This window comes from Martes martes (genome assembly GCF_963455335.1).
Source record: "Martes martes genome assembly, chromosome: 9".
NCBI classification, from domain to species: Eukaryota; Metazoa; Chordata; class Mammalia; order Carnivora; family Mustelidae; genus Martes; species Martes martes.
The window spans coordinates 25,388,527-25,407,060 of NC_137896.1; the positions used below are offsets into that span (position 1 = coordinate 25,388,527).

Genomic DNA, 18,534 nt, shown 5'->3' on the forward strand with positions numbered 1-18,534 from the left:
ACAGAGGCGTGGAGTCGGAGGGGATGGGGTTACAATAGGCAACTGCTGTTTTTGTTTGCTTGGCATCCCTTATTGTGGGAAACTGTTCTTTCCACACATTCCAAGGGATTTGGGTAGGGCTAAAACTCACAGTATCCAATATCCTTGGAGTATGTAGCCTGTGAACAGAACTCTGTCTTCCTGGATATAGTGACTGGTCCAAGATGTGCAAACAGTAATCCAAGCTGGGCCCGTCAGAAACCTCTGGGATTTACCTCTATTAAATACACTTAAGTAGGGAAGGAGAGATCTTTTTCCTCTAGGTTTTCCAAGCTGGCTAGTGTAAGCCTAGTGGGGAGCGACGTGCCCTCATTACCTCCTCATAGGGAAGATTTTTGGCAATGGAGTAGAATGGGCCAGAGAAAAGCACAGTGGAGAAAGGGAGACTCCTAAGGCTACTCCTTAAGCCCCCAGATCTACCCGGACCTGAAACCAAACCACTTCTTTCCTTGATGACTTATGAACCAATCAAGTTCCCTTAGCACATAAGCCAGTGTGACCTGTTTCTATTTGAAGGACTCTTCGATGACAGAGAGCTGAAGTGAGTTGGCAGTAAAATATTGGAGCTAAAAATCTAAAACCAGTTCTCACTGCTACCAAAGCTCGCACATGACTGGCCTTTCCCACTTGTGGGAGTGGGGCAGATGCTTGTGATTCAGGAGAGAGGGACTCGGCAGATGGGATAGGTTCTGGACATGTACCACACAGGGGAACAACAGTGGCGGAGCCCCAGAAAGCCTGACCGGAGAATGAGTTTTGAGGGAAACCCCTAGGCTCAACCTGTTTGAGGAAGTTGTCTCACCTCAGGCTCCTAACCCTTGCAAGAGATTCTGGAGACATGACAACAGGACAATGGCATATTTATTTACAATTGGACCAAAAAAAGGCATACAGGCATCTTTTAATTAAAAATAATAATGACGATGATTAAAAAAGTCAGAAAAGTTGATGATGTTTGAACCCTTGGTGAGGAGTCCATTTCCCTATTCCCCCCCAAAAGAAATCTCTGAGGGAAAAAATCCGAGATTTGAGTGAACAAAAGCCTGCGATATCGTTCTCTACTGTTTAGGTTCCCTTTTCTCCAACCTGATTCTTGGTGGACACCGCCTGGCAATACGGAGTCACTGAGAGCAAGGTTGAGAAGTTCACTGGTTTGATTGGTGGAGCGGGCGAGGGCTGCTGGGGGTAATCGGGAGTTGGGGTGCAGGGTGTTAAGGGGGTGGGGTGTGTTCCTAGCTTAGCCAGCATCCTGAGCTTTGTCTTGTGGCGGGAGTATAGAAGGGGCCGAAGCAAGGATAATCCCAGGGTGGGTTTGGTCTTCGCAACTTCCGAACAAATGTCTGGGACATGCACAGGGTGGGCAGGGGGATGGGTGCCGACAGAGGAGCCGGGCTTGCCACCTTAGCTCCCTTTCTAACTTGGGTCCTTCCCTATTCCTGGGAATTAGGGACAGAGAGACAGAATGGACCTTCCAGCTCCCTTCCCATGAGTGGTTTTCTGGATGTCTCCCAAAGGAGGCAAGAATCAGATGGGAGGTGGAGGGGGCAGGACTGGCTAGAAGAGCTGGGTGTGAGCACTGAGGCTAGGGGATGTCAGGGAGAGAACGCCTCTCCCCAGCCACCTAAAGGAGGGCATGTGGGGTCTCCCAGCCTTGCTCTGCCCTGGAAGGGGGAGAGGAGAGGGCCCGCCACCAGCAAACTTTGCAAAGAGCAGCAACCCCCCGAGGAAAGTACTGGGGAGCAATCCTGAGGGGTGAGGACCCTCATTCCAAACAGATATGTGGATGCTTGGCTTGACTCTGTGAATACTTGGCCCTGGACCCAGGGTTTCTTGGCACGAATAGTTCACTGCAAGTCTCTTCTCTGGTCCAGCCAACTCCCACTGCTCTGAGCAGGGGTGAGTCCTGCTGTCCTGGGGCATATGGCCCCGAGCACTTCCAAGGCATTTTCCTTGGAGCAACCAAGACTTGGTCGACCTGGAGGCCTGGCTGGAAGCCCTGCCTTGGGCCACCCAGGGAGGGGGCTGGGGAGAGAGAAGAGTGAGGGGCAGGGCTGGTAGAGGCTGGTTGGCACTGAGGATGCATGTCCGGGCCAGAGCTGTGCTTTGTCGCGGCATCAATGGCGAGCCCGGGCCGTGAGAGGCTCGGGAACCTCACCGAAGCCCCAGAAGGCCAGGCATTTCCTCTTCCAGTTAATCGTGGGGTGGCCAACAGCCTGAGGAACTGAGGTGGAGACAGTGACCAAAACCCAGTGTCTTGGTGATTTATCCATCCTGGATCCATGTGTTAAAAAAACTAAGGAGAAAACCCCCAACCAAAAAAATAAACCTGAATAAACAGGTCTGAGAGTTCCTGCTGGAGGGAACTTTCTTAGCACTGAAGAAAAAACCACCCACAAAAAACTCATCCCCCACAGAACTGGAATAAAATGATGAAGAAAAGTCCAAGATTTATCTACAGGCCCTCCCGCGCCCACGCAGCCCTGGGATCCAGGAACACCGTGCCAGGAGTTATATTCCAAACGAGCACGAGTTATTTTATTGGCGTGCCTGCAGTTCCCCACGCAGAGAGTGGCTTCCTGTCCATGGACGGAGGGGGCCTGGTCACGTCCACCCCATCAGTCTATCTTCACAGCAGCGTAGATCTTGCGGACAAACATGTAGGCTGCGTAGAAGCCGATGGTGCCCGTGAGAAGCCAGAAGGACAGGACCATGAGGGCCGTGTAGCCAAAGTACAGGAGAGAGGGGATGAACTCAACGATGTCCAGCTGGGGCACAAGTGGAAAGAGAAAGGGGGTGGGGGGGGACACTTAGTGCCAGCCTACCGTGGCCACCAGGGGTGCCCCCGCCCCGACCTTCTCACTGATCTTGTGGCGAAGCTGAAGCCTGGGAAGGGGAAGGGGCTCACTCCCGGTGGGCAGTGAGGGGCCGCCAGAGCTCACGGCCTTGGCAAGACTTCGTTGGCACCTGGGCCCGCGCATCGCTTCCAGTGCTCGTGACCCCCATGGCAGATGGGGCACAGTGGGGTCCAACCACACCCACAGTTACCCAACTAGGAAGCAGAAGGACATGGGATTTCAAACTGGGTCTGGAGGGCTGGGGGGAGGGAGGCCCATGACCCAATTCCACCGACTCGGTCCATTTCTGCCCTGTGGGGAGAGGAGGGTGCAGGACTCTCCCTGGAGACGGGCCTGGGAGCTCACTGGGAAATGGGGCGGGGGGGACTCCAGGGGCCGGGGCCAGAAGGCCTTAGGCAGGAAGGGCCACAGCTGTGTCACTTCTTCACCCTCCACAGTCCCCAGAACAGCACAGCGACATTCCTGGAAGGCTGGAGCAGCAGCCAGGGAGGGGAGGGAGGAGAGAGAGGAGAGGCATCCAAGGCTCCCTGCTTAAGGAGCAGAGAGCCACAGTAAGGCAGCCTATAGTCCTCGCCTCCTGAGAACACTTCCATCACTTTTGTTAACATCTCCCAGAGCACATGGGACTGCTCTGTCAAGGGTAGCGGCCTGGCAGGGACACCAGGACCTGGGCTGTGCTGGTGTTTGCTGGGCTAACTGGAGCTAGGCTGGAACTGTGGTATCAAGACCTGCTTGGCACACCAGGGCCGAGTGGGGACCATGCCAGGGCTCTCGGACAGACACATGGTCACAAATGTCGGGAGCTCAGAGGAAATCAATAAAGACCTTCTCCCCGAGGTCAAATATCCTCAAGCCAGGAGATGAAGGCCATGTTTTCAGGCTCAACCCTCCCATTTCACAAGCTTTCTCAGGGCTGGAGAAGGGGTGAGGGAGGTAGGGGATAGGGCAGTGGTAAATCCAGTGGTGAAACTGGGAAAGGGACAAGGCAAAGAGGCATGGCCAGAAAGGCCCTTAGAATTCCACAGGCCAAGGCTGTCATTTTACAGACAGGCTCTGGGACACAGGGTGGAGGTTTTTAGAACAGAGAGGAAAGACTGGGCACAGGGAGGAAGGACAGGAGGTTGTGATAGGACCCTGGGGGGCAGTACCGGAGGCCATGTAGCTAGGTTTTCTTTGCTCAACACTATCTCCCGTCTTCCATCTTCCTGAGGTTTTGGGGTACCTACTCCCTGCTCTGCGGTCCTGCTGGGGCTGTCAGCTTTAATATAACACCTATGCTGGGTAGCTGATGAGAGTAGACCATCCCATTGGACCTGAGTAACAGTGCGGGATGGCGTGTAACCTGGGCTGAGCAGTTTCCCTGCGACTGATCACTTGACAGTAGAGGAAAGATGTTTTTTTAGCTCTAGGGCTGTGAGGTTGGAAAAAGAAGACTCTAGGGCTGCCCCAGCATCTTTCCACTCTGAGGCAAGGTCCTGCATGCAGATTAAAGCCAAGAAAACACACATCCAACATCCTTTGAAATGCTGGATCTAACCATGCCTAAAGCTAGAACTCCAGCTTCTTCAACTTTCCAGGTATACCAGTCAATACATTCTCTTTTTGCTTAAGCCAGCTGACATTCAGTTTTAGTCACTTTTCACTCAAGAGTTCTGATGAATATGGGCTATAGAGGAGGGAAATTAGATTTGTTCTGGATGATTCTAGGACTAAGACTATGGCCTAAAGATAGAAGTGACAGTGGGGTGGGTTTCAGTGGGAATCAAGGAAGACCTCTATAATGACAGGAACTAGCCAAGGAGCAGGAGCATACCAGGAGGGGGTATTTCCTGTCACTGGATGTGCCAGAGCAGGGGTCAGAGAAGTTTTTCATAAAGAGTCAGATTATACAGAGTTTAGGTTTTGTAGGCCACGTGGCCTCTGTCACAACCATGCTACGCTGCCACTAACGTGTGAGAGCAGCCGCAGACAGTTATGTAAATGAATGAGCATGGCTGTGTTCCAGCCACACCTCATTTACAGAAACAGGCCCACCGGCACACGGGCTCGAGTTTGCTGACTGCTGAGCTCCGAGATCCCTTGCTGGGACGGCTGGAGAACAGGGGCACAGTCAGCAAACCAGAAGCAGGGTTGGAGCACCACCTCGGGATGACCCACACCGTCCTTTCTAACCTGACTGTTTTGCGAGAGGGCATCCCAAGCTCCCACCAACTGGCCTGTGACTCTGGTTTGGGAACACAGCCTGGCCGCAAACAGAGGACCGCCTCTCTTTGGGTTCTGGAGCTTCGGAGCACAGCGGGGGAGACCATCTTCAGTGGCACCCCTGGGAGGGAGGGGTCCACCACAGCGAGCCTACACTCCTCTCAGGGGCTCACGTGGCTTAGGTGTCACGTGTGAACATACCACAACGAGCGTGGCGAATGGGGAGTGCTGTATTCTTACTTGGCTCTTGGGTACAGCGAGCTCTGTGGGTATACCCGAGTTCCTAAAGGTGCTAAAGGTGCTTTCAGTACTTTTTGCTTCTATCTTTATTAACTCCTTCTCATCTACTTTCTTTGTTCTTTCATGTTATTGTTCTTTTTCCTAGCCCGAGGTGAGTACGACATTTTCAGTCTCTCTCATTTCTTATGAATAGCAAGCACTGTAAGGTGAGAGATCTCCTTTAAGTTCTGCTTTGGCTTATCTCATAGGTTTTGCTGCAGTATTCTCACTGCCCTTTATCCTAAGGCTTTCGTTCCCTCAAAACACACAGAACACAATCCTCTCTGTCCTAAAAAGATGCATGCTCTAGAACAAAATGGCTTTGGTTCTCCCCACTCTTGGCACGAGAGGCTCAGACACTTGGGTTTTTCCCCAGCACCCTCCTCTCCCCCAGCCTGCCCTGAGAGGGCTGGGGGCCTCCTCACACAGGGCAGTACCTTGTTAACAAAATAAAAGATGGCATAGACGAGGACGTAGAATGCAGATCCCCCGGAGACTAGGAAATTCCTCCACCACCAGCGGTAATCCTGGAGAGGAAAAAAAGCAGAGTCATTTTCTCCAGGTGTAATCTCTTCCCGAAGGTTCATGGTCGCCTGAGGAGCTAAAGACCTTAGTAATATTTGGGGTGATGGGAATGTTTTATATCTGGACTGCGGTCGTGATTACACAACTGTATGCATTTCTAAAAACTCACAGGAGACTAAAAAGGATGAACTCTACTATTCATAAATGAGATCACGATTAAAAAAAAAAAGATCACCAAGGGCCACAGCAAAAGAACAACAACTAACATTTCCTGAGCAAATGCTCACCACGTGCCAGGCACCATTCTAAGTGCTCTACGTGAATCAGCTCATTCACTCCTTGTAGTAGGCCCGAGTCAGGCCCTATTGCTAACCCGTCACATGATGAGGGATAGAAGGCACAGAGAGGTTACGCAACTGCCCAACCACAGCTACTAATGGAGAAGCCAGGGTTTCAGCCCCAGCTGTCTGTCCCAGAGCCCGTATCAAGGGGCTCTGCCAAGAGCTAGTGCCCAGAGGGAGGGAAGGCCACCCAATCTGCATCAGCTACTGGAGAAGCCACTACTGGAGTGGACTTTGTACTGACAATCTACTGTCCTTCTTACATGTTGCTGTGACTACTGCATGTGACTATGCTGTGAGGTAGGGATCAACTCCAGTCTATAGCTGAATAAAGCGAGGCTTAGTGAAGTGAAGTGATGTACTTGCCCAAGAGCTCATAGCCAGAGGAGGGAGGCCCACATGGGAAACCCAGGCAGCTTCAATGACCCATTCAATGCTGGCCCCAGCTCTCCTCACCCCCAAATCCTGGCCCCATTCCCCTCACCTCTGCACAGAGCTGGAAGTACACCATGACGATGCTGATCTGTGAACACGACACCACCAGGATGATGAAGACAAGGAACAGGAAGCCAAAAAGGTAATAGAACTGATTCTCCCAGATGGCCTGTGGACACATCACAGCTGGTCTTCAGCTTGGCCTGCCTTCACGCAGCATACACTGCCTGCTCTCAGAAAACCATCCTGCAGTTATGACTACCACACCAGCTGCCACCAGGGCAGGGCACCATCATGATATTACTGGGGCCTGTGGGCCTGGCATGTGGCTCTGACGGGCCCTTTCTCTGGGTGAGCCAGGTTGTTCTTAGGGAGCAGCTGGGGCACGGCTGACCCTGCAATGGGTGGGCCCCAGCCTGAACTCAATAGCTTGTGGAAAACAATGAATCCCACCCCAATCAAAATCACCCAGGGGCCACCACCAGGGCAGCCTCCTGCATGCTAGGTGAGGCGCTACATGCTTTACGTGCATCTCCAAATGTAAGCCTATGAAAGTGTGGCCATTTATGGATGAGGAAGCCAAGGCTCAGAGAGGCTGGTGATTCGCTCAGGGTCGCAGAGAGTAAGGTGGGCTCCTGGGGTAGGGGGGCAGGCAGCCAATCCATCCTCTGACCCTTTCTTAGGCAGGGCTGGGTGGGGCAGGGCACTGAGCCGGGTCAGCAGGCGTAGATGTCTTTGAGAAGCCCTTCTGCCAACTTCCACCTTGGCAGGGCTGGGCAGGGGTCAGCATCATCAAGACAGCCACTATTTAACAAGTACTGCCTGAATGCCGAGCCATGTGCCAGTTCTGGAAATTCCCATTCCAGCCTCACGGTGATCTAGAGAATTAGGAATCATTCCCCCCACTTTCCTGAGAGTTCTGAATAGCAGACCAAGATGTGTGGGGACCTGGAACTCAAAGCAGAGGCCACAGATGAACAATGGTGGAGTCTGGCTGCAAGGCTACTGAAGCAGCTCCTACTTCCTACACCAGACCCCACATATGTGGCCTATCTCATGTCTCCTTCCAAGCCATCCCGAGGGGTGGCACTGTTAGTCCCATTTTGGGGTGATGAGTGGAGACCCCGAGAGGCGAAAGGGCCCGTCTGAAATCTCACGGGTGGTAAGAGGCAGAGCACATGAGCAGAGGGATGGGGATCAGGCTAATGCACGGGAAAAGAGAGGCTGTGTGTGGAGGGGCAGGGGAGCGTCCCCACCAACCCTGTGGGCTGACCCAGCCCTGGGGAGAAGCGGTACTCACGCTGAAGATGAAGAAAAGCTCGATGAACATGGCACCGAAGGGCAGGATCCCAGCCATGAGAATGCTGCAGCACAAGGGGAGGGTTAACGCTGCCAGGAGACCCAGACCACTGGGGGACCCGGGCTCCTACCAGGCGGCCCGGAGGACGGTGCGCACACAGCTGTGGTGGTTCTAGCTCCCTGGCACGCTTTCGTACCATACAGCCTCCTGAGAGGGTGGCAAGGTGGGCACCATTCTCCCCATTTTATTGATGGGGAAACTGAGGTACAGAGAGGTAGGGTAAGTTGCCTAGATCTGAGTGATGGTCTTAGTCTGTCTCACCTGCATTTTCCCACCCCTCCCTTCCCTGTCCTGGTTCCTACACCAACACCAAGTCTGGCTACAACTTGGTCCTCTTGAACCTGGAGTGAAGATAAGCCTTCATGAAGCCTACTAGAGCCTGCTGGAGCGGCTGAACACCAGTCACAACACCCCTGGGGGAGGGGACCCATTCCATGTCCTCCCAAGGAAATGGCTGAGGGCAACATCGGCTTTGACCCTGCCGGAGACTCACCCGACAAACCGGTTCATGTACCATCGCTGTTCAGGGATCTGCCGGGGAATCTGGTTGGTGCGCACGGGGTTGTCATACGGCTGCTTGCGGAAGCCGAAGTAGTAGCCCAGGTAGACAAGGGGCAGGGAGATCCCAAACCACATGCACAGCAGGGCCACCATGGTGGGGAAGGGCACCTGCGGGCACAGTGCCATGAGCCACCCCCCATAAGGCCCAGGGGTTGTGCAGGGGGGAGAGGGACCCATTGGGTCCCAAAGAAGGAGGGCCACCATGGTGGGGAAGGTCCTGCAGACAATCTCCCCCCCCCCCCCCCCCCACCGAAGGCTCCTGGCCAGAACCTCCTGGGACTGAGTCAGCCCCGGGGAAAAGCAGAGGGCAGATGGAAGACCATTTGGGCTATGAAGTGGAGAAGGAACCACGGCATCCCAGAGGAGCTAGTCAGCCAGGGAGGAAGTGGAGAAAGAACGAAGAAGGACCGAGAACATGAGGCGGAGATGAGGCCAGAATGAAGGAGAATTAGGTGGTATGTTAACTGGAGACAAAAGGGCAAAAACACAAGTGCACAAATTGTATGCTCACAGTTTTGTTAAAATAAAACATCATAAATATACTATGAAGTAAAAAAAAAAAAGGTTACAAAACTGTACGTATAAGACTCCATTTTAAGGGGCGCCTGGGTGACTCAGTGGGTTAAGTCTCTGCCTTCAGCTCAGGTCATGATCTCGGTCCTGGGATCGAGCCCCGCACTGGGATCTCTGCTCAGCGGGGAGCCTGCTTCTCTGTCTCTCTCTGTCTGCCTCTCTGCCTACTTGTGATCTCTCTCTGTCAAATAAATAAATAAAATCTTAAAAAAAAAAAAGACTCCATTTTAAGAGAACCATCCCAATATTTATATGTTTATGTGTCTACAGAGGGCTGTAGCCAGAAGTTAACAATACTTCCTCAGGTGGGAGGTAGCGGTTAGAACTGACTTTTCATTTGCTTCTTTTCCTGTTCATTTCATTATTGTTTTTACAAGAATCATGCAAACTGGAGGAAGCGAATTAATATGGGCAAAGTATTTAGAACAGAACTTATTCCAATGCAAGCACAATATAAATGTTTGCTATTTCATCATAAATTTAAAATTTCATCATTCTATTTTAAATATAGCTTAAAAGACTGCAAAAATATATTAACGATGTGGACACATCGTTAAGATTACAGATTACATCAACTTCTCTGTACTTTCCAAAATTTCTCCGATGAGTATTTATCATGAGTGGTTGGTAACTGGGAAGAAAATGTTGAGAGAGAGAAGGAACAGCAGGTAGAAAAGAGGAAGTGAGAGGAAGAGCATGACTGTCTTTTCTGAGGGCGACTTCCCAGACTGCTGCAAAGAAGCCTGTCCTCCTGCACCCCAGAAGACCTCTAACAAATGGACACCTGCAGAGAGGGGAGTGGCTCTACCTGCTAAGGCTCCAGGGCAAAGGCCTGCCCCACCTCCCCTGCAGCCCTGTCAGGGATTGAGGGAGCGGATGGAAAACCCATCTCCCTACCCCCCACCGAGCTCACAGTCCTACTCAGTGAGTCTTGGGCAGCTGCAGGCAATGATTGGGGCTGGCAGGATCCCTGCACTGAGGGCAGGACAACTTGTGGGGACGGGATCGGAGGGGCAGGGACAGAAGGAGGAGAGCCCTGTTTGGGATACTGACCTAATAAACTCACACCAGGCAGCTTTCCCTTGGCTCAGGCCAAGGGAGATTCCCCAGCTGGCCCCTGGACTGTGGAAATCTCCCTTTAGAGAAGTGAGATTTGGCCAGCTCTCTGCAAAACCCCACAAGAAGGCCAGGGCCAGGGCACGGGGCAGCTGGATGGGCAGGAGGGGGAAACCCCAGGGAGCCCTCGGGCCCTGGGGCTGGGAACAGAACTCCGGAGACTCAAAAAAGGGAAGAGAACAGCAGGAAGTGACCTCCCAGAGTGCGACCCAGCACAGCTGGTCCCCCCCTTACTTACTGCTCCTGATGAGTGCTTTCCCCAGATGAAGCAATTCAAAACGAAGCAGATGCCAAAAACCACGCCGGGGTAGAGTGTTGCCGTCTGGAAGCAAGGGAGACCAGGCTGGGGTGCTGCCACCTATTCCAGTGGGGCTCCCAGACTAGAGGCTCTCAACCCTCCTTGTCCTTCAGGATCCAGCTCCAGGGTAATTCCTTCCAGAAAGCATCCCCTGAACTGCCCGTTCCTTGCCCTCATCCCATTCTGATTACGTACTGTTACCTGGCCAATGCCTGCTACCCCCTGAGGCTGTGAGCTCCTTGGGAGGAGACTGTTGTCCCTGCCCCCTTCCCATCCACTGATGGACGCCCAGCATTTAGAACACAGTAGCTGCTCAATAAACATTTGTTGAACGGGAATGAATGAATAAAACTTTTACAAAACACGTATATGTGGATCCCAACACAAACTGCCTAGAGTGGTGGGTAAGCTTGAACTGTCTTAGGGGTGGCGGGCGCTGGCCTCCACACACATCAGCTCACCTGATCCCTACTATGGGCCAGATGGGAAGGATTATCATTACTTGTTTTTATTTATTTATTAAAAAAATTTTTTTAAAAGATTTTATTTGACAGAGATAGACACAGTGAGAGAGGGAACATAAGCAGGGGGAGTGGGAGAAGGAGAAGCAGGCTCCCCATTGAGCAGGGAGCCTGATGCAGGGCTCGATCCCAGAATACCAGGATCATGACCTGAGCCGAAGGCAGATGCTGAACAACTGAGCCAGCCAGAGGCCCCTCATTATTCCTTTTTAAAGAAGAGGGCACTGGGGCCCCTGGCTGGCTCAGTCAGTTAAATGTCTGCCTTTGGCTCAGGTCATGATCCCAGGGTCCTGGGATGGAGCCTCACATCGGGTTCCTTGCTCAGCAGGGAGTCTGCTTCTCTGTCTCCTTCTATGCTCTCGCTCTCTCTCAAGTAAATAAATAAAATCTTAAAAAAAAAAAAAAAAGAAAGAAAAGAAAAAGAGAAAAGAAGACACTGAGGTCCAGCAGTGTGAAATACACACTCCAACTTCAAAGTTAAGGAAGGATCAGGGGCTCAAACACAAGCAGTCTGAGCCCAGAGGCCTAGCCCCGACCCACTGAGCTATATTCCATCCAGTCAGTCTCTTCGGCCAGGGCCCAGGCACACAGAATCGAAGCCCTAGACCTACAGGAGCTTCCTTCACTGCTGGGGCTGCCTCAGCATCCAGGAGGGCCACTGACCACGATGTCTGAGGCTCCCTGCAAGCTGGCACTCGGCCTCCAATGCCAACTTCACCTTTCGCCCACAGCTCTCCCACACCCAGTAATTGGCCGAGGCTCCTGCATGTCGCTGTCCCTGGGCTGGTGCAGGCAGAGTGAGCACCATCTCATGGTATCTGCCGCCTGAGTGCTAATGCTGTGTCTAGGGCCCTCTGTGCAGTCTCCTTCCATCCACAAAAACCCTGACAGGTAGGTGTGACCATCCCCCACTGGAGAGATGGGGAAACTGAAAAAGGACAGAGCCAGGACTGGGATCTAGGAGATTCCAGAACCCCAGGCTGCCCTGCTGGCTGCTTCGGTCCATCTGAAACCCTCCTCTTCAAGGCCCAGCTCAAATGTCATTTCCTCCCTGTCTGCACAGTCCTGTTTTACTCTGCTGTGTCTAGCAGGGCATCCGTCGGCCCTCCTAGCAGGAGTTTATAGACTGGACATTGTGCTGCACAGGGGAGTGAGAACAGAAGAGTTCCAGTGAGGCAGACAGAGCCACAGATGGAGACCCACCTCCATGGCACTACTTGTAGGCATGAGGCTCTGCCTAGGCTCCTCTGGGGTGCCAAGGAGGACACAGAAGTCAGAATGGGGGGAGGAGGGGAGGCGGCTTCTAGAGGGTAACGCTAAGACGTAAAGGATGAGGTGAGGGGAGTGAGGAAGCGGTGTGTCCGCACAGAGGGGAAGACAGAGGCCAGAGGAGAGACGGGCAGTGAGGGGTCCGCATCACTGCGGGCCACAGCACATGCCCAGAGCACCAGGGAAGGGTCAGAATCTTGCAGGGACACCAGGGACGCCTAGGACAGTACAGGGTCTAGGCGAGAGGTGAAAATGCCCAAAACCTGGGCAAGAGTTCTAGAGCCAGAGCTGCAGCGGGGAGAAAATTCATGGACTATTTGGCAGGCAAACCCTCAACACTTGTTGTCTGAGAGGCGGCGGGCAGAAGGGAGTAGGAGGTAAGGAAATAACCCAGCGGTCTGGCCTGGGGGTCCCAGTGAACGTTGCTGCCACCAGAAGCAACGAGCAGGTGTGGGGCAGAGAGGCGGGGGTGTGGCATGAGGCCTGAGGAGGGAGGTCCTGGGGTACCTGTGGGAGGCCTCCCAGGGAAGAGCTGCATAGAGTATTGCCTGGGTTCCACACCTCTGTAGATCCCCAGCTCTCGTGTGCCTGAAGATGCTCAATGCATCAACAATTCAGGGCCTTTCTTTTCTTCTTCCAGAAAAGCCACCTTCACAGCTCTTCTACAGTGAGGGCTTTGTGCCAGGGGTGTGGTAGCCGGAGCTGAGACAGCCTGGGCTCCCCTGGGGCTTTCAACAGAGTGGGAATGGTTTCAGGACCATTCCTGAGAAGTCTTCCAGTCTTCTGGAAGACTTCTTCCAGTCTTCTTCCCGTCTGACACAAGGGTTTCCCGGGCCTTTAGGGGCCTCCTTGTCTGGGACAGGGTCAGGGTCACGGCTCCCTGGGAGGTAGGGTCAAGTCCCAGGCTTCTGCCAGTTTCTGTGGTCTTTTCTGCTGCCAGAAACTCTCCCGACCACCAGGAGGACAGAGAAGGGCAGAAGCTGTCCTCCCTGAAGAGGAAATGGAGGCACCGAAGTCTGAAGACAGGCTGAAAGCAACCTGGGCCTGGCTTCTTCTGCCCTGGGCAGGTAGTTCTCTCTACTCCACTGGGCAGGGTGTCCTGCCAGCAGCCGTGCTGATCAGTTTCTGGCCTTAAACTCTGACACCAAGGCTTGGTGTCAAATCCTGTTATTCTGAATCTCCTATTTCTTCTCTTATTTTAGCCATCAAACAACGTAGGCTTAAAATCGCCGAAATTCAATCCCCTCTTCTTATGGATGCAGCAGCAAGGGCCCTCAGAGGTCCCAAGGTGCCTGTGGTGGGAACGCAGCATTCCCTCCCCTTGGGTCTGTGCTCCCCGCCGGCCATCCTCTGGTCCTCTATACCTCTGATCCTAAACCCCACCACAGACCACCCACACTGCTGAGAAGCCCAGGAAGAAGCTTCTCAGCTCCACACCAACATTGGGAGGAGGTTAGGATGCTTACACAGAAGGCTCCTTTCTTCCACCGATGGCCTTTCAGAGTACGGTACAGCCGGCCAGCAGCAAATCCACCGAACACCCTGCGGAGGAATGGTAGGGAGCCACACCAGGGAGATTTGTTAGCTCGAGGGCAGGCCGCCTGGGCCAGCCCCGGAGTTCACTCAGACACACCTACCCCATGAACATGAAGAGGAAGCAGGCCGTGGTCATGAGAGCTCCCCGGCTGGAGGGCGACAGCATCCCCAGCATGGCCACGACTGTGGAGGGAGGAGGAGAAGAGAGACAGGGTGGCTGATGGCCAGGGTCCCAGGGCCCCGGCCCCCATCCCAGGCTGGTACTCAGGGCCCAGGGCAGATGAGGCTTGATGAGATTCCCTCTTCCCTTGGCCTTTCTGATAGCATACTCCCTCGCTCTCTACAGGAGAAGATCAGTCTTAGCCGGGGTTCACAGGAGAGCAGCAGCTGTTGGGTGTTGGCTGGCCACATGTTCCCTGCAGCTTCCAGCCCACAGAGCACTTGCAACTGGCCAGCACAGAGCTCAGACCATCACAGATGCCTGCTCACTGCATCTACCTTCTCGGCCCTGCGACAGGTGGGGGGTGCTGCTTATCCACTTCTCAAATGAGAAAATAGGTTCGCAGAGGCCAAGGGAGGTGTCCAAAGTCACAAAGCCTGGCGGCGTGAGCCTGAGATAAAAACTTAGGCAGATGCGCTGCTAAGAGATTAGGTCTTAAATGTTCTCATCACAAGAAAAAAAATCATGTAACTATGTGCGGTGATGAATGTTAACTAAACTTACCGCTGTGATCATTTCACCATATATATACACAGCAAACCGTTGTACTGTACACCTTACATAGTGTTACATGTCAATTAAAAAATAATCTAAATGGTAAAAAAAATTTTTTTTAGGCAGGCTGACTTCAGAACTGTCTATAATTACTATATATTAGGGTTTGGGGGGTTGTTTTCTGAGAAAAGACCTGGTGCTGACTTGTGTAAGTCACTTAAAGCCTGACTGCTGAGGGAGGCCAACCTCACAGCACTGGCGTGTGGCTTTGCTGAGAGTGGACGTGGTAGGCGACCCACAGTGCTGGAGTGCTCTGAGGGGCAGCCAACCACCAGAGCCTGGTGCTGAGAGGACCCAGCCTTCCCGCTGGCATGGACGACTCCGTCTGGCCCAGTGGTGCAGACCTGCCCCATTCTCCAGGGGCGGGAGGCCACCTCCCTCTCAGACTCAGGCCTGTGCTCTCTGGTGACAGGACCCCACTCCTAGCCCCAGCAGGCCCACTCACAGATGACGATGAGGATCATACAGAAGAGCTGAATGCCTGAGCCCAGGAGGGAGCTGAGGATCATGGGGTACTGGGGGGGCCTGAAGACGTCTCCGTGTACCAGCTTCCACCCTGACTCTTCCATGGTGTCTTCCTGCAGCAAAGGGCCAGAAGTGAGGCTGCTTCTTGGGGCCCAGAGGACGCAGCTCCTGCAGGGACCCACGTCCCTGGACTAGGGCTGAGGATCCTTTGGGTGTCAGCCAGCCTCCACTCTGACCTGAGTACACGACATGACAAAGTACTCCCCAGAGAAATGTCACACGGAAAAGGAGGGCACAAACATGAGGCTTATAGCTACATAAAAGGCAAAACTCCTCCCCAAATTCCACAAGCCTTGTGCATGGAAAAAGAGCGTAAACATCAGCACACTGAAATGTTAACTGTGAGAGTTTTTTTGAGTTGGGAAATTTAAAAGCATTTTTTTTAACTGATTATAAAAGTAATATGTGCTCTTATGCAATAAAAAAGTAAAAAAAAATTTTTTTGGCACATGGCATGCTTCAAATGAATAAAAAATAATAAATGTTTACAGTAGGGGCGCCTGGGTGGCTCAGTCGTTAAGTGTCTGCCTTTGGCTCAGGTCATGATCCCAGGGCTCTGGGATGGAGCCCCACATTGGACTCCCCGCTCAGTGGGAAACCTGCTTCTCCCTCTCCCACTCCCCCTGCTTGTATTCCCTCCCTCTCTGTCTCTCACTCTGTCAAACAAATAAATAAAATCTTTAAAAATAAACAAACAAACAAATAAATAAATAAATAAATGTTTATAGTAGAAAATTTTTTTAAAATTTGGAAAGACTGAACAAAAGATCTAATACTCATAAGTAAACTCAAAATTAAAACCAAACAGAAAAACATAGAAAAATACAATTTATACTCCCGGCACTTAATGATATCATTGTTTTGATATCATGTGTGTACATATATATATACATATATATATATGCATATGTATATATAACTTTTAAACACAAAATTGGAACCAGACCTTATTTACTGCATACTTAGTTATTTTCAGGTGATGTTTGATCATAAGCATTTCCTCATTTCCAATAAGTACTCTGCAATTAGTATTTTAATGTCGGTACAACTTTCTATTGTATAACTGCACCATAACATAGCCAATCCATTTTTATGGAATATCAGGCTACATCTAGTTTATTTAAATTATAAATAGAGCTATAATAAATATACCTAGACCAAGTCTTTGTGGTTCTGATAGTTTCCTTTGGAAAATTCTAAAAGAACGACTGAGTCAAAGCAAGTTAACTATTTTATAGTTCGTGCTATGTACAGCCAATTCATACTTTTCAGAAAACTACAAATTTATACTTCCATAAAGAGCTTAGCAAACTCAACACCCAAAGAACAAATAATCTAATCAAGAAAGGAGCAAAGGACATGAACAGACATTTCTGCAAAGAAGACATCCAGATGGCCAACAGACACATGAAAAAATGCTCCATATCACTCAGCATCAGGGAAATACAAATCAAAACCACAATGAGATATCACTTCACATCAGTCAGAATGGCTAAAATTAACAAGTCAAGAAATGACAGATGCTGGCGAGGATGCGGAGAGAGGGGAACCTTCCTACACTGTTGGTGGGAATGCAAGCTGGTGCAACCACTCTGGAAAACAGTGTGGAGGTTCCTCAAAAAACTGAAAATAGAGCTACCCTATGACCCAGCAATTGCACTACTGGGTATATATCCTAAAGATATAAACGTGGTGCTCCGAAGGGGCACGTGCACCCGAATGTTTATAGCAGCAATGTCCACAATAGCCAAACTATGGAAAGATCCTAGATGTCCAACAACAGACGAATGGATAAAGAAGATGTGGTAGATATACACAATGGAATACTATGCAGCCATCAAAAGAAATGAAATCTTGCCATTTGCAACGACGTGGGTGGAACTAGAGGGTATTATGCTTAGCGAAATAAGTCAATCGGAGAAAGACAACTATCATATGATCTCTTTGATATGAAGAAGTGGAGATGCAATGTGGGGGGGTTGGGGGGAGGTAGGAAAAGAAAAAATGAAAGAAGATGGGATTGGGAGGGAGACAAACCATAAAAGACTCAATCTCAAAAAACAGACTGAGGGTTGCTGGGGGGAGGGGGGACGGGAGAGGGTGGTGGGGTTATGGACATTGGGGAGGGTATGTGCTATAATGAGTGCTGTGAAATGTGTAAACCTGGCGATTCACAGACCTGTACCCCTGGGGATAAAAATACATTATATGTTTATTAAAATTAAAAAAAAAATTTCTACTTGCACGGGTGGCATGGAAAAGTGCTTAGCTCACATCTACCTTGCTGCCGATGACTACTATATGAAAACACACTTGAACTGATCTGAAGGTCCAAAACTGTCTTCTCATATTGTTTGAATCTGTTTTGGGGTGGGGAGGGTGGATAACCATCCCTGAGGTAAAAATGTTTATTCACATGTTTACCTGCAATTTCCTAGTCAGTAAATTTTTAGTTCATTCTTACATTAGAGATTTTGGGACTTTTTAAAACCAGTTCTTTTAACTATCGCCTCTTTTTTCAAGTTTGTTGCACTTTCCTATCTTATCTATATATTCTGACATGTCGAACAGCTCTTAGACTTTTTTTTTTTTAAGTAGGCCCAACACCCAACATAGGGCTTGAACTCATGACCCTGAGATTAAGAGCTATGTGTTATACCAACTGAGCCAGTCAGGTGTCCCCAGTTCCAGATTTTTAATGTTATATTCATTAAGTTTTCTTTCTGTGACTTCTCCCATTGCTTTTATGCTTAGAAATTAGAATGCTTATCTCTATCATTTTGGGGTCATTAAACTTTTCCTTTTCAAACTACTCTATGAAAAACACACACACACGCACCACCACCACCACCACTACCACCCCTCGACCCTTGGTCTGCTAGGCCCAGAACCCGACTGCTAGTCTGCCCTCCCTCTACAAGTCCATCCCTCCCCAGCCAAGACCTCGTACAATGTCATCCTCCTTGTTATAGTTGGCAATGTCCTTCCGGAGGGTCCGAATGATGATCATGCTCAGGATGCCTGAAACAAACAGGGGTAGGGAGGAAGAGGCCTGAGCACTGCCAACCGAGCCTCCTGGGCCTGGTGTTTCGCTGAGTGACGGCTGGCACGCCTGGCTTCCTTCGGTGGGCAGTGGGTAGGCAGCTGCCTCAGGCTGTCTGCTGAGCAGAGCGCCACCCCAGCTACCCAGACAAGGGTACATGGAGGGTCATTCCCCTGGCAGGGGAAGGAAAGAGCCACTGGGATGGGTTTGGGCAGTCAAAGGACACTGCTTTTTATTCCAGGGAGAACAGCACTTTAGCTGCTCCACATCTTGGTCCTCCT

General features: G+C 51.1%; 1 protein-coding gene across 1 annotated transcript in view; it reads right to left on the reverse strand.

Moving 5' to 3' along the window:
* Positions 1 to 882: 882 nt before the first annotated feature.
* Positions 883 to 18,534, reverse strand: part of TM9SF4 (transmembrane 9 superfamily member 4) — a 51,753-nt gene continuing 34,101 nt past the window's right edge. Inside the window, exons 9-18 of the mRNA XM_080813909.1 lie at positions 18,161 to 18,231; positions 15,131 to 15,263; positions 14,012 to 14,093; positions 13,841 to 13,916; positions 10,525 to 10,608; positions 8,530 to 8,705; positions 7,977 to 8,040; positions 6,726 to 6,845; positions 5,813 to 5,902; positions 883 to 2,804 (exon numbers count right to left, since the gene is read on the reverse strand). Of these exons, the coding sequence (XP_080670035.1) occupies positions 2,655 to 2,804; positions 5,813 to 5,902; positions 6,726 to 6,845; positions 7,977 to 8,040; positions 8,530 to 8,705; positions 10,525 to 10,608; positions 13,841 to 13,916; positions 14,012 to 14,093; positions 15,131 to 15,263; positions 18,161 to 18,231 (1,046 nt within the window). The 3' untranslated portion in view covers positions 883 to 2,654. The remainder of the gene's footprint in view (positions 2,805 to 5,812; positions 5,903 to 6,725; positions 6,846 to 7,976; positions 8,041 to 8,529; positions 8,706 to 10,524; positions 10,609 to 13,840; positions 13,917 to 14,011; positions 14,094 to 15,130; positions 15,264 to 18,160; positions 18,232 to 18,534) is intronic.